This window comes from Salmo salar, chromosome ssa17 (genome assembly GCF_905237065.1).
Source record: "Salmo salar chromosome ssa17, Ssal_v3.1, whole genome shotgun sequence".
NCBI lineage: Eukaryota > Metazoa > Chordata > Actinopteri > Salmoniformes > Salmonidae > Salmo > Salmo salar.
Window position 1 is genome coordinate 68,492,140 of NC_059458.1, and position 16,241 is coordinate 68,508,380.

The window sequence follows — 16,241 nt, forward strand, 5'->3', positions numbered from 1 at the left end:
CTCATCATTCCTCTGACAACCACAGATCTCGTCCTTACACTGTAGGAGACAGGAAACGTTTTTAATTTCAGACACAAAGAGTTAATTATGTCATTATGAAATAATGTCAATCTACTTACGTTCATCTTCAGAGTAGCATTGATGAAGTTGGTCATCCAGGTACTGATGTCCAGTTTCACTCCCACAACTGCAATCAACCACCACAACATTACAGTTCCATTATGGTGTTAACTAAACAACCACCACAACATTACAGTTCCACTATAGTCTGAACTAAACAACCACCACAACATTACAGTTCCATTATGGTGTGAACTAAACAACCACCACAACATTACAGTTCCATTATGGTGTGAACTAAACAACCACCACAACATTACAGTTCCATTATGGTGTGAACTAAACAACTACCACAACATTACAGTTCCACTATGGTCTGAACTAAACAACCACCACAACATTACAGTTCCACTATGGTCTGAACTAAACAACCACCACAACATTACAGTTCCACTATGGTCTGAACTAAACAACCACCACAACATTACAGTTCCACTATGGTCTGAACTAAACAACCACCACAACATTACAGTTCCACTATGGTCTGAACTAAACAACCACCACAACCTTTTATGCTCTGGACAGAAACGAGTCACTGAAGGGGGACAATATGAACATTATTTTGATGGTTTCCACTGGAAATGTTTTTTTTTTAAATGTACGGTTGCGTACCCAATTAAACATGACCCTGGTGTGTAGAGTCCTTACCTGCTGGTTTGAGTCTGACTCCATCAATGTCCAGGTTCACTGCTCTGCTCACCAGGACTGAGTCCTCAGTCACTGAGACAAGAGAGGGAACAGAAGGGGTCAGTTAGGACAGACAGACAGACAGACAGACAGACAGACAGACAGACAGACAGACAGACAGACAGACAGACAGACAGACAGACAGACAGACAGACAGACAGACAGACAGACAGACAGACAGACAGACAGACAGACAGACAGACTCCATTGACTTACTGTTGGTGTCTTCCTGGTAGGGTGTTGGTGTGAAGATGTAGATGTCATTGTCCAGACTCCTCTTATACAAGCTTGACTCGTACGTCTCTGGGTCCTCTGTCCAGTCTAGTCCAGCACTGAAAAACACACATACTCAGCTGCATCAACATTAATACTACAGATTTATCAAGTGAGCAAACATTCCTACAGAACTTTCAGTGAGGGAAAAAAGTATTTAATCCCCTGCTGATTTTGTACATTTGCCCACTGACAAAGAAATGATCAGTCTATAATTTTAATGGTAGGTTTATTTGAACAGTGAGAGACAGAATAACAAGAAAAAAATCCAGAAAAAGACATGTCAAAAATGTTATAAATTGATTTGCATTTTAATGAGGGAAATAAGTATTTGATCCCCTCTCAATCAGAAAGATTTCTGGCTCCCAATTGTAGGTCTACAATCTTGTCCCTGACATCCTCGGAGCACTCTCTTTAGAGTCTGCTCCTAATCTCAGTTCGTTACCTGTATAAAAGACACCTGTCCACAGAAGCAATCAATCAATCATATTCCAGACTCTCCACCATGGCCAAGACCAAAGAGCTCCCCAAGGATGTCAGGGACAAGATTGTAGACCTACACAAGGCTGGAATGGGCTACAAGACCATCGCCAAGCAGCTTGGTGAGAAGGTGACAACAGTTGGTGCGATTATTCGCAAATGGAAGAAACACAAAAGAACTGTCAATCTCCCTCGGCCTGGGGCTTCATGCAAGATCTCACCTTGTGGAGTTGCAATGATCATGAGGACGGTGAGGAATCAGCCCAGAACTACACGGGAGGATCTTGTCAATGATCTCAAGGCAGCTGGGACCATAGTCACCAAGAAAACAATTGGTAACACACTACGCCGTGAAGGACTGAAATCCTGCAGCGCCCGCAAAGTCCCCCTGCTCAAGAAAGCACACATACATGCCCATCTGAAGTTTGCCAATGAACATCTGAATGATTCAGAGGACAACTGGGTGAAAGTGTTGTGGTCAGATGAGACCAACTCAACTCGCCGTGTTTGGAGGAGGAGGAATGCTGCCTATGACCCCAAGAACACCATCCCCACCGTCAAACATGGAAGTGGAAACATTATGCTTTGGGGGTGTTTTTCTGCTAAGGGGACAGGACAACTTCACCGCATCAGTGGGACGATGGACGGGGCCATGTACCGTCAAATCTTGGTGAGAATCTCCTTCCCTCAGCCAGGGCATTGAAAATGGGCGATGGATGGGTATTCCAGCATGACAATGACCCAAAACACACGGCCAAGGCAACAAAGGAGTGGCTCAAGAAGAAGCACATTAAGGTCCTGGAGTGGCCTAGCCAGTCTCCAGACCTTAATCCCATAGAAAATCTGTGGAGGGAGCTGAAGGTTCGAGCTGCCAAATGTCAGCCTCGAAACCTTAATGACTTGGAGAAGATCTGCAAGGAGGAGTGGGACAAAATCCCTCCTGAGATGTGTGCAAACCTGGTGGCCAATAACAAGAAACGTCTGACCTCTATGATTGCCAACACGGGTTTTGCCACCAAGTAAGTCATGTTTTGCAGAGGGGTCAAATACTTATTTCCCTCATTAAAATGCAAATCAATTTATAACATTTTTGACATGGGTTTTTCTGGATTTTTTTCTTGTTATTCTGTCTCTCACTGTTCAAGTAAACCTAGCATTAAAATTATAGACTGATCATTTCTTTGTCAGTGGGCAAACGTACAAAATCAGCAGGGGATCAAATACTTTTTTCCCTCACTGTAACATACTGAATGTAAATTTTGGATCAAGTTGAACTGCTCTACATTAAGCTTTATAGGTACTTATCATCATTAGAACAACAGAGAGAGAGAGAGAGCTGAGAGAGAGAGCTGAGAGAGACAGAGCTGAGAGAGAGAGCAGAGAGGGACGAGAGAGAGGTGAGAGAGAGAGAGGCGAGAGAGAGAGAGGCGAGAGAGAGAGAGGCAGAAAGGAAGAGCGTTGAGAGAGAGAGAGAGAGAGTGAGCGAGAGCGAGAGAGAGAAAGAAAGATTAAACATCACATATCAACTTGAGGAATACCTTTTGGGATAAATACGAGTGATTCCTCCATCAGTGGCCACAAACCTGGCCAGGACTCCATTTCTGAAAGGAATAGGAAAATTCAATGACAAAAGTATCTAGTCCTTCAACACAAAAATGTATGTTTAAATCATGCAAGCTGACATTGTGTATCTGTTTTTCCTTGTTTGTGTTCATAGCTAGGTGGAATAAACTTTCACAAACCACAACCTTTTAATTAAATCTACTTGATTACAACAAGAATGATGCTTTTGTGTGCGGATTGTGTGCTTTCGTGCGCATAGTTTGCTTGACTCACGGCATCTGATCTCTCCACTGCTTGACGAGGTCTGACGTGATCCCAGCGTCCAGTAACAATCTGTTCACCAGATCCACGTTGCCTGAAAGACAAGGAACCAACATCACTTGGGCTTGATTTAATAATAACAGAAGGCTGAAACCCATTGGCCTGCCTGCTAAGTGATCAGTATCTGATCTTTGTCGGTATAGAGGATTTTCCTTCTTTTTCAATTCAATTTAGCTTTATTCTTTGACCTTCAGACAGTGGCCACGAAACTGAATCATCTTAATAAGAGCAGTGTGTTTGGTCTGCAGGTTGGAATTTATTGTCATGAATCTTGACCCGGAGGCATCTCTGCAGTGTGGTCACTAGCTGTCACAGTCACAAAGTCATCAAATCCGTTAAACCTAACCCTAACCACACTGCTAACCTTAATTCCTAATCCTAACCTTAAATAAAAAAATGCACACATTTTGACTTTGCAGCTGGCCCAGATAGTGGATATTGCTCAGTTCTGCCTTCAGGGCAAGACTCATGACAATAAACGTCAACCTGCCTTCGGTTTTTGAGACGCTGACCAAGAGGCCTACTGTGAGTCAGAGAGCCACGGACACAAGCTGTGACTCAATCTATATAACAGTAGGAGGGGGATGGAAGGAAGAAAGAGGAAGGGACAGAGAGATAGAGAGTAATGTGGGAGGAGTTGTAAGAGAGGGGGAGACCAAGAGAAAGAGAGAGAGCGAGGGAGGTAAAGATGAGAGGTAGAAAGAGATGGTGACAGAGAGTAATGTGAGAGAGAGAGAAAGAAAGAGAAGGATAAAATAAAGAGATGGATCAGACGATGTATCAGATGATGGATAGAAAGAGTAGAATGGGAAAACACATTCCCATCTTGTTTTCCAAGTTGTGTGTGAGGTCATGCACTCCAATGCTGTTATCCAGTGCTGTCATGATAGCAGAACAAGCACAAGTCTCTGAATCTTCTGTAATGTGAGCCTGTAATGTGAGCAACCATATTATTATGAGGTAAAGTCATTAACTAGTACTTAATAAAGAAGTGCACTTGGATTGTGTTTGGGGGAATGTACCAAGTAATTTCAGAGACGTCTGACATGACCAATACAACACAAACGCACGCAACTGAACACAGACTACTACGCGGTCAAAGGGGGACCGTTTTTTCTGTCGCGAGCCGCACTTTGAACCCGTTGCCTTCGCTGCTCCAGTCCATTAACGTTGAGACTCGGTAACCCTCCATTTACAACACACCACACACACATCAGAGAAAACAGCTGGTGTAACACTTTCCCCCCCTCCGTTCCCTCCACCTGCCCCAGTGGTTTTCATTAGGGGCCTCTGATTGAAGGCAGGCCAGGAATTCTAATGTACTTCACCGCCACTGCAGTGGCTTAAATAAGTAAAGCATGTAATGTCCTACTCCCCACCCATGCCAAACATCCCACAAGGTCTGTACACACAGCAGTCTATAGTCCTGCAGAGAACACCCATCAATCTCCCAAGCAGAAATGGACAATTAAGGGAACTAATATCCTAATTACGGAAACTAATATCCCAATTGGGGGACTTGGTTAAAAAAATGTACTACAGGGTTATTTCCAATTGATTGTTTCAAGTGACTTTTTCAAACCTAAAAATCTGACTAGACCAGACATCAAGCTTATAAATGTTACTTTTGAGAGACATCGCTGCATTTCTAGGACAAACTTGAAAGAGAAAAAAGGACTCAGTATCTTTCCAATTGAGATGGCGGAGTACTACTTTTCAAACCAACACATCAGACCAATAAACATGAGCTTTGAGTGACATTGCGACATTTCTAGGAAACACTTGAGAGGGAAAAGAAAGGAATGAGCCGAGTAATTAACGTCTACTAGTATATCAGAGAGTGATGTACTGCTAATGCATTGGTCAAATGTCGGAGACTCAGTCTCCATCGGTCTGAAAGCTCCGGCGCACAGGCCTGATTTGGCCCTTTTTATTGCTCCGCTCGCACTCTCACCTCGACGGGGTTCTGGTCTTTCTCACAAACACACAGTAATTGGACCAGTAGGTGGGGTATGCGGGGGTATATAACTTGGTGGAGTGTGTGTGTTTGTGTGTGTGTGTTGCGGCAAAGCCGAGGCATCTAACACATGTGTCCTGAGGCGTATGATGGTCAGACTTTTAGAGTTAGGATCAAACAGGCCAACACAAGGAGGGAGGGGTTCTACAGACGGAGAGACCTGACTGTCTTTCTTCTGTATACAGTATACTGCATAGCACCTAGCAGTCACTCCAGACATCTAGACCTATGGTTCACTATAGACACCCCAGGGAAGAGGTTCAGTGGCCCTCCTATGAAGACATCAATACTGTCCAAGACCCATGCTGTTCTAGTGCCCACTGAACAACGGTCTAACAACCAAAATGTTTCACATAACTTGTTGAGCCTAAATTATCATTATTAAAGGATCATCATAAAATGTATTCCAGAGTGCTTCCTTACGTGTAATGTATATGTTAAAAAATAATCATGTAAAAATGTAATTGATGTCTCAATCAATTCACCACCAGTTCTGAGCAGTGAGTGTTAACCCATGGATGGTGGTTGGTTAGTGGCTGGAAGAGGGAACACAGGAAAGGTTTTAATTGTCCCTGGTGTTAGCCACTCTTTGTTGGAAGTGAGAAACCATGGGAAGGTGTCTGGTTGTCCCTGGTCTTAGCTATTCTTTGTTGGAAGGGAGAAACCCAGGGAAGGTGTCTGGTTTCCCTGGTATTAGCTACTCTTCGTTGGAACGGATAAACCCAGGTAAGGTGTCTGATTGTCCCCGGTCTTAGCTACTCTTTGTTGGAAGGGAGAAACCCAGGGAAGGTGTTTGGTTGTCCCTGGTCTTAGCTACTCACACAGTGGGTTGTTGGGAGTCTTCCTGTCGATGTACTCGTTGAAGTCCATCAGGAACTCTGTGTTGTTTTTAGATGGCTTCAGATCCTTACAGTACTCCCTATGGGATGAAGAAAAAAAACGAACTCAAATCCTATACATTTATATGTACAGGTAACTGCCAAAATATAGGAAACACCAACATAAAGTGTCTTAATAGGGCATTGGGTCACCACGAGCCAGAACAGCTTCAATGAGCCTTGGCATAGATTCTACAAGTGTCTGGAACTCTATTGGAGGGATGCGACACTATTCTTCTATGAGAAATTCCATAATTTGGTGTTTTGTTGATGGTGGAAAAAGCTGTCTCAGGCACTGCTCCAGAATCTCCCATAAGTGATAACCAACACAAAAACATCCTGTGGCGTTCTGCATTAGCATCGAACAGCCCCCGTGATATGCAACTTTTCAGGGAAGTTAGAAACCAATATACACAGGCAGTTAGAAAAGCCAAGGCTAGCTTTTTCAAGCAGAAATTTGCTTCCTGCAACACAAACTCAAAAAAGTTCTGGGACACTGTAAAGTCCATGGAGAATAAGAACACCTTCTCCCAGCTACCCACTGCACTGAGGATAGGAAACTCTGTCACCTCCGATAAATCCACTATAATTGAGAATTTCAATAAGCATTTTTCTACGGCTGGCCATGCTTTCCACCTGGCTACCCCTACCGCGGTCAACAGCACTGTACCCCCCACAGCTACTCGCCCAAGCCTTCCCCATTTCTCCTTCTCCCAAATCCAGTCAGCTGATGTTCTGAAAGAGCTGCAAAATCTGGACCCCTACAAATCAGCCGGGCTAGACAATCTGGACCCTTTCTTTCTAAAATGATCTGCCGAAATTGTTGCAACCCCCATTACTAGCCTGTTCAACCTCTCTTTCGTGTCGTCTGAGATTCCAAAAGATTGGAAAGCAACTGCTGTCATCCCCCTCTTCAAAGGAGGGGACACTCTTGAACCAAACTGCTACAGACCTATATCTATCCTACCCTGCCTTTCTAAGGTCTTCGAAAGCCAAGTCAACAAACAGATTACCGACCATTTCGAATCCCACCGCACCTTCTCCGCTATGCAATCTGGTTTCAGAGCTGGTCATGGGTGCACCTCAGCCACACTCAAGGTCCTAAACGATATCGTAACCGCCATCGATAAGAAACAATACTGTGCTGCCATATTCATTGACCTGGCCAAGGCTTTCGACTCTGTCAATCACCACATCCTCATCGGCAGACTCAATAGCCTTGGTTTCTCAAATGATTGCCTCGCCTGGTTCACCAACTACTTCTCTGATAGAGTTTAATGTGTCAAATCAGATGGCCTGTTGTCCGGGCCTCTGGTAGTCTTTATGGGGGTGCCACAGGGTTCAATTCTTGGGCCAACTCTTTTCTCTGTATACATCAATGATGTTGCTCTTGCTGCTGGTGAGTCTCTGATCCACCTCTACGCAGACGACACCATTCTGTATACTTCTGGCCCTTCTTTGGACACTGTGTTAACAACCCTCCAGACGAGCTTCAATGCCATACAACTCTCCTTCCGTGGCCTCCAACTGCTCTTAAATACTAGTAAAACTAAATGCTTTCTCTTCAACCGATCGCTGCCCGTACCTGCCCGCCCGTCCAGCATTACTACTCTGGACGGTTCTTACTTAGAATATGTGGACAACTACAAACACCTAGGTGACTGGTTAGACTGTAAACTCTCCTTCCAGACTCACATCAAACATCTTCAATCCAAAGTTAAATCTAGAATTGGCTTCCTATTTCGCAACAAAGCATCTTGCCAAACATACCCTTGTAAAAATGACCATCCTACCGATCCTCGACTTCGGCGATGTCATTTACAAAATAGCCTCCAATACCCTACTCAATAAACTGGATGCAGTCTATCACAGTGCCATCTGTTTTGTCACCAAAGCCCCATATACTACCCACCACTGCGACCTGTACTCTCTCGTTGGCTGGCCCTCACTTCATACTCGTCGCCAAACCCACTGGCTCCAGGTCATCTACAGGACCCTGCTAGGTAAAATCCCCCCTTATCTCAGCTCACTGGTCACCATAGCAGCACCCACCTGTAGCACGCACTCCAGCAGGTATATCTCTCTGGTCACCCCCAAAGCCAATTCCTCCTTTGGCCATCTCTCCTTCCAGTTCTCTGCTGCCAATGACTGGAACGAACTACAAAAATCTCTGAAACTGGAAACACTTATCTCCCTCACTAGCTTTAAGTACCAGCTGTCAGAGCAGCTCACAGATCACTGCACCTCTACATAGCCCATCTATAATTTAGCCCAAACAACTACCTCTTCCCCTACTGTATTTATTTATTTATTTTGCTCCTTTGCACCCCATTATTTCTATTTCTACTTTGCACTTTCTTCCACTACAAATCTACCATTCCAGTGTTTTACTTGCTATATTCTATTTACTTTGCCACCATGGCCTTTTTTGCCTTTACCTCCCTTATCTCACCTCATTTGCTCACATTGTATATAGACTTATTTTTCTACTGTATTATTGACTGTATGTTTGTTTTACTCCATGTGTAACTCTATGTTGTTGTATGTGTCGAACTGCTTTGCTTTATCTTGGCCAGGTCGCAATTGTAAATGAGAACTTGTTCTCAACTTGCCTACCTGGTTAAATAAAGGTAAAATAAAATAAACAAAAAATAAAGTGTTCAATTAGGTTGAGATCTGGTGACTGAGACAGCAATGGAATATGGTTTTCATGCTCAACAAACAATTCAGTGACCACTCGTACCCTGTGGATGGGGACATTGTCATCCAATGGGGGCATAGACATGGTAGCCAAAATAACGGCCTGCCCAGCATTTTTTATACATGACCCTAAGCATGATGGGATGCTAATTAACTCAGGAACCACACCTGTGTGAAAGAACCTGCTTTAAATATAGTTTGTTATCCCTCATTTACTCAGGCGTTTCCTTTATTTTGTCAGTTACCTGTATATAAACCTTTCTAAAAAATAACAGTCAATCTTCTTACCTTGGTGCAATGAGAGTGTATCCATACTCCTCAAACTTGTCTTCCTGCAGGCTTTCAGAGACTGTAGAAGAGCAGAAAGCTGTGAGCCCTACAAACATCTCTGTGCCATTCATATACACAGACCTTGGAACCGGAAGAAGCGTATCACACATAACTCATGTCAAGTTAACATGATGACCATTGATTGATACAGATGCTGATGAGATTTATGGCTGATGGATCAAATTACTTCTGTTGACTGTAATAGTAGACTGTCAACTGATGGGCCATGGTGATTCAGACATCATGAAGACAATCCCCAGTCCTAGACGGTCCACAGTTTGTATAGACACATGACTCCATGTCTGATAGAGAGATACAGCTTTGATGAATGTAAGTTAAGTGTTGTCTGTCAACTCCTCATTTTAAAGCATGGTGGGGGTATACATTCCTCTGTCCATCGTCACAGGGTGACCATACCACCCCCACCCAAGGAGCTTGGCTCTTAGAAGTTTGTATCTTAAAGGTGGTAAATACTATGGTAAAGATTAGCTTTGGTAGCATAGAAGACAATACAGGAAATACACTCTATGTAAAGGGTTTATACTTAGTTGACTGTGACTAGAACTAGGTATAATAAAATAAAATAAAAATATTGCACTCCCATCAAAAGGATTCTTCTCAAAATGTAAATGTTGACTGATCAAGGTACAAGGGGCAGGCAACGAGAGGGTTTACAATGAGCATTCTAGCGATAACATTGCATTGCTTTCAATGCATTGATTTCAAGTACCATTATCATCATATTTTCTGTACTGTAATACAGTGGTAATGATGAATCCATGGGCTTATTAGTGTTGAGTAATGTCTTCATATGACAATGCCATGGAAAGGAATAGAAGAGACATTCATCATGGTAACATGGAACATAATCCTGTTGTATTGCTTGGATATTACTTTGATATTGTTTAAAATATGGTGCTTGTTATTATTATATTGTGGTGCGGTATTCGTCATGACCTCATGGGCTAGACTTCAGACTAGTACGTGAGGTCTTTGGTAGTAATTGTTGGAAAATAATGATGGCCATGTGTAGATTCTTGGTACATCGTCAATACTTCAATTACATGAAGTCTAATTTAAAAGACATTAATGACAGCCCCATGTTTATTTTGTCCCTTTTTTTGAAATCATAGATTCTTTAAGTGTCTTTAAGAATGTGAATGAATGTATACAAACACAAAAGACAAACACAGATTTTCAATGAACCAGAGACATGTTTTAGGGAACTCCACTGAAAGATGTGGATACATTTTTTTACATTTACATTTTAGTCATTTATGCAGACGCTCTTATCCAGAGCGACTTACAGTAGTGAATGCATACATTTCATACATTCTTTTTTATTGTTTTTCCCCGTACTGGTCCCCCGTGGGAATCGAACCCACAACCCTGGCGTGGCAAACACCATGCTCTACCAATGCTCTACCAACTGCGCCACACGGCATACCATGTTGAAAGCAAACATTCCATGGCAATCACATACACTTAGAATGTAAACATGCAACCTAGAGTGATATTCAATTGTACAGTATTTATACAATTAGGGGTGAAAGGTTGGAGAGTTTAGTTACAGGGCTGGGCAAGCTGATACCATTATAATACAGTCAAACCAGGAAGTGAATTGAAATCACAAATCGAATCAGCGTCATTATTGTCAATAAGGATTTTTCCATTCTTGAATTGGAATTTCAAATCACTTCCGGTTCTGGCTGAATTTAAATGGAACCTACCCCAACCAAATGTGTTTTGGATGGCCACTCTCTCAATAAAAGTAGACTGTTAGTCTGTTATGTGACTCAGCGACCACATGTGAGACCCACCCACACACAGGGGAGACAATAGCAAAGGATACTGGTGCACACAAAAGGAGAGAGAGAGAGAGAGAGAGAGAGAGAGAGGTGGTGCTCTGTGGGGACGAGGTGGTTTCTGTCTTTCATTAAGACTATTTTACGAGCTTGTAAACCTCCGAATGATTAAAAAAGAGAAACTAAAAAAGGGAGAAACCGTCCAGTCATGTTTTGGGCAAACACTCATCTTTCTCTTTAATGGGTTCACCTTAAAATAATACAAACATCCTCCCCTCTGTCCTTCCAGCTAGCTAGACTCTAGAGGGTTAGTGCCAAAGCCACATCTGAGTGCCATTGGGGCAGGTGGGATAAACAACATGCATACAGAGGCTTGTGAAAATACACACTCATACACACACTCAGTATTGGGCAGCAACATCGCATGCAAGGCTCTCCTTGTGTGTGGTCAGACTAGGGGCTGAATCAGTGTGATCAAACACTATCCAAATCAGTTATAAGACCCCTATCTACGTCACAACATCATTACACTACTATGGACCTCTTTACACTACACTACTTTGACGACACAATCTAGGTCCAGGAGAGATACTGTAGTGTAAAGAGACAGATCTAGATTTTCTCTTTAGGAGATGTCTCCCACACTACCTCCAGAGGAAGTGAGGGAGGCAACTACACAACATACACCCCTCCCACACCACATGTCCCTGCAAAAATTACTTTCAGTACCCTAAAACCAGCAGACAGCATTTTGTTTGCCTATATACTACAGTATTTACGGTATGCTAATATCTGCACTTACACAGGAAGCACGAATGTGGCTTTGGCTACACCACATCAAGGTTAGTGTAAACAGAAAAGTTGCAAATCTAGTGTTGAAGAGAGATAGACAGTGTGCCTAGAGGAAGGGTGTTGTATTGGTAAGGAGATGGGACACAATTATGTTAGTTCCAGGAATGTCTTCACTAAGATAAAACAGAGCATTATGGGTACTGTGGTTCATCATGCTACAGGTGTGAGCGCAAGAGGACAGGGAAGGTGTGAGGTAAGGTACAGGAGGAGAATACTTGCCCAATTCCACTGAGGGGGTTCCAACACACGGAGAAGACAGGGGTGAGAAGGTCAGCAGGAGAGGAGAGGAAGGAGGGAAGGGGGAGCGGGAAAGAGAAGGGGACAGGAAAGAAGCAAACAGGGGTACACAATATTTTATTCCTCTGAGTGTTAAATAAGAACATTGCAGCTTGAACAGGATGTATGAGAAATGGGTTTCCCGTTTTACTGCAGAAGACAGATGATCAACTCAGGGACCGACCCAATCAGCTAAGGGACTGACTGGTAGGACCGAACAGACCCACAGGAGGTACCCAGACAAACTGAACTTCCCAGGAAGACCTGTGTGTATGTGTGTGTGTATATATGTATATATGTGTATATATATGTATATATATATATATGTATATATATGTGTGTGTGTGTGTGTGTGTGTGTGTGTGTGTGTGTGTGTGTGTGTGTGTGTGTGTGTGTGTGTGTGTGTCCCAGTGGTAAGGGACAGTGGAGTGTGGAGAGGGGAATAAAACAGACCCACAGGAGATAACCAGACCACAAAGACAGAAACACAGACCTTCCTATGGAAGACCCATCATGCTAACACAATGACTGACTCTACAACACACAATGATTTGACTAATGGGAATCTCACAGCTTGAAGGGGACATGAGAGGGGAGTTTGAACATGTGGAAATAAGTGTAGTGTGAGAGAGAGCGAATGAGAGAGATGGAGTGTGTTTGTGTGTGCTCACAGACAAGCTGAAACGTGAGGCTTCCCTTAACCCCTATGTGGTATACATTTAAATGTTATTGTCATCTGACAAATGTGTTTTGTCATTCTGTCTACAGTCATGGCCAAAAGTTTTGAGAATGACAAATATTAATTTTCACAAAGTCTGATGCCTCAGTGTCTTCAGATATTTTTGTCAGATGTTACTATGGAACACTGAAGTATAATTACAAGCATTTCATAAGTGTCAAAGGCTTTTATTGACAATTACATGAAGTTGATGCAAAGAGTCAATATTTGCAGTGTTGACTCTTCTTTTTCAAGACCTCTGCAATCCGCCCTGGCATGCTGTCAATTAACTTCTGGGCCACATCCTGACTGATGGAAGCCCATTCTTGCATAATCAATGCTTGGAGTTTGTCAGAATTTGTGGGGTTTTGTTTGTCCACCCGCCTCTTGAGGATTGACCACAAGTTCTCAATGGGATTAAGGTCTGGGGAGTTTCCTGGCCATGGACCCAAAGTATCGATGTTGTGTTCCCCAAGCCACTTAGTTATCACTTTTGCCTCATGGCAAGGTGCTCCATCATGCTGGAAAAGGCATTGTTCGTCACCAAACTGTTCCTGGATGGTTGGGAGAAGTTGCTCTTGGAGGATGTGTTTGTACCATTCTTTATTCCTGGCTGTGTTCTTAGGCAAAATTGTGATTGAGCCCATTCCCTTGGCTGAGAAGCAACCCCACACATGAATGGTCTTAGGATACTTTACTGTTGACATGACACAGGACTGATGGTAGCGCTCACCTTGTCTTCTCCGGACAAGCTTTTTTCCAGATGCCCCAAACAATCGGAAAGGGGATTCATCAGAGAAAATGACTTTACCTCAGTCCTCAGCAGTCCAATCCCTGTACCTTTTGCAGAATATAAGTCTGTCCCTGATATTTTTCCTGGAGAGAAGTGGCTTCTTTGCTGCTCTTCTTGACACCAGGCCATCCTCCAAAAGTCTTCGCCTCCCTGTGCGTGCAGATGCACTCACACCTGCCTGCTGATTCAACCCCGATCCCGCAGCTGAATCAACTTTAGGAGACGGTCCTGGCGCTTGCTGGACTTTCTTGGGCGCCCTGAAGCCTTCTTCACAACAATTGAACCGCTCTCCTTGAAGTTCTTGATGATCCGATAAATGGTTGATTTAGGTGCAATCTTACTGGCAGCAATATCCTTGCCTGTGAAGCCCTTTTTGTGCAAATGTAGCGTCTTGTCTGTGGTGTGGCGGAAAGAAGCGCAGGAAGCAGCGAACACTGTGTGGTAATTTTAATTAAGAACCACCCGTACAAAATAAGAGGTCTCCCAACAACAGGGAAAAATACAATGGACAAGCACAGTCAACAAACGCAGTTGACATACAGAAAAACAATCCCGCACAATAGGGTGCGGGCCAGCTGAACTAAATAGCCCTCTTAATTACCTAACTCAGGGCAGGTGAGAAAACATAAAAAAAGGGAAAAAACAAAAAGGGAATCGGTGGTAGCTAATAGGCCGGTGACGACGACCGCCGAGCGCCACCCGAGCAGGAGGGGGCGCCACCGTCGGTAGGAATCGTGACAGCAAAGCAATGATGACGGCACGTGTTTCCTTGCAGGTAACCATGTTGACAGAGGAAGAACAATGATTCCAAGCACAACCCTCCTTTTGAAGCTTCCAGTCTGTTATTCAAATTCAATCAGCATGACAGAGGGATCTCCAGCCTTGTCCTCGTCAACACTCACACCTGTGTTAACGAGAGAATCACTGACATGATGTCAGCTGGTCCTTTTGTGGCAGGGCTGAAATGCAGTGGAAATGTTTTTGGGGGATTCAGTTCATTTGCATGGAAAAGAGGGACTTTGCAATTAATTGCAATTCATCTGATCACTCTTCATAACATTCTGGAGTATATGCAAATTGGCATCATACAAACTGAGGCAACAGACTTTGTGAAAATTAATATTTGTGTAATTCTCAAAACTTTTGGCCATAACTGTATATGCAAAGGAAATGTTTACTGCATAAAAGGTCATGCCTTGATATAGGTCAGGAGGTTAAAGTGATTTAGAACGCTACTTACATTTGGCCTGGGTGATGGTGTCTCCGATAGTAGTGTGGATGTAATGCAGGCTGTACACTGGAAGGACCAAGGCTAGACTGGGAGCACACACACACACACACACACACACACACACACACACACACACACACACACACACACACACACACACACACACACACACACACACACACACACACACACACACACACACACACACACACACACACACACACACACACACACACAGAGAGAGAGAGAGAATAATAGGCACACACGAATAGGTGCACACGCATAGAGATGAATAGGTGCACACACACTTACATGCCACACACACACCACAACATTTTCATATTTTGCACAGTTCTAACAAAGAACACATTTGCAAGAATCACAGATCATCTCCACACAAACTTAAAAGTTGATCCACACATCAAAACAAAAATGTCTTAAAAACTTGTCATCACTGAAGCTAAAACTTTCACAACTTTTTCAGACATATTCTGCTGAGCTTTGTAACTTATTTTTTACAAGTACATTTATCATATGAACAGTTCACTCCTCACAACTTTGTAAAAGTATTCATTCCCCATTCAAATGCAATATTTCTTATTTTGCTCCAGATATCTGCATGCTCCAGTTTAGTGCACACATTTAGGACAGTCTCAAAAGGGTTTGGTCTAGGTGGTACACACACATTTAGGACAGTCTCAAAAGGGTTTGGTCTAGGTGGTACACACACATTTAGGACAGTCTCAAAAGGGTTTGGTCTAGGTGGTACACACACATTTAGGACAGTCTCAAAAGGGTTTGGTCTAGGTGGTACACACACATTAAGGACAGTCTCAAAAGGGTTTGGTCTAGGTGGTACACACACATTAAGGACAGTCTCAAAAGGGTTTGGTCTAGGTGGTACACACACATTTAGGACAGTCTCAAAAGGGTTTGGTCTAGGTGGTACACACACATTTAGGACAGTCTCAAAAGGGTTTGGTCTAGGTGGTACACACACATTTAGGACAGTCTCAAAAGGGTTTGGTCTAGGTGGTACACACACATTTAGGACAGTCTCAAAAGGGTTTGGTCTAGGTGGTACACACACATTAAGGACAGTCTCAAAAGGGTTTGGTCTAGGTGGTACACACACATTTAGGACTGTCTCAAGAGGGTTTTGACTAGGTGGTACACACACATTTAGGACTGTCTCAA

General features: G+C 43.3%; 1 protein-coding gene across 2 annotated transcripts in view; it reads right to left on the reverse strand.

Annotated features, from left to right (window-relative positions):
- The window catches only part of LOC106576572 (voltage-dependent calcium channel subunit alpha-2/delta-1), a 189,285-nt gene that overhangs the window by 19,509 nt on the left and 153,535 nt on the right, over positions 1–16,241 (reverse strand). The window contains exons 22-31 of one of the 2 annotated variants that reach the window (XM_045700026.1): positions 15,054–15,130; positions 12,246–12,254; positions 9,328–9,388; positions 6,283–6,380; positions 3,397–3,478; positions 3,099–3,161; positions 1,024–1,139; positions 769–840; positions 120–187; positions 1–39 (exon numbers count right to left, since the gene is read on the reverse strand). In XM_045700026.1, coding sequence (XP_045555982.1) covers positions 1–39; positions 120–187; positions 769–840; positions 1,024–1,139; positions 3,099–3,161; positions 3,397–3,478; positions 6,283–6,380; positions 9,328–9,388; positions 12,246–12,254; positions 15,054–15,130 — 685 coding nt within the window. The remainder of the gene's footprint in view (positions 40–119; positions 188–768; positions 841–1,023; positions 1,140–3,098; positions 3,162–3,396; positions 3,479–6,282; positions 6,381–9,327; positions 9,389–12,245; positions 12,255–15,053; positions 15,131–16,241) is intronic. The other variant, XM_045700027.1, reaches the window with a different exon arrangement.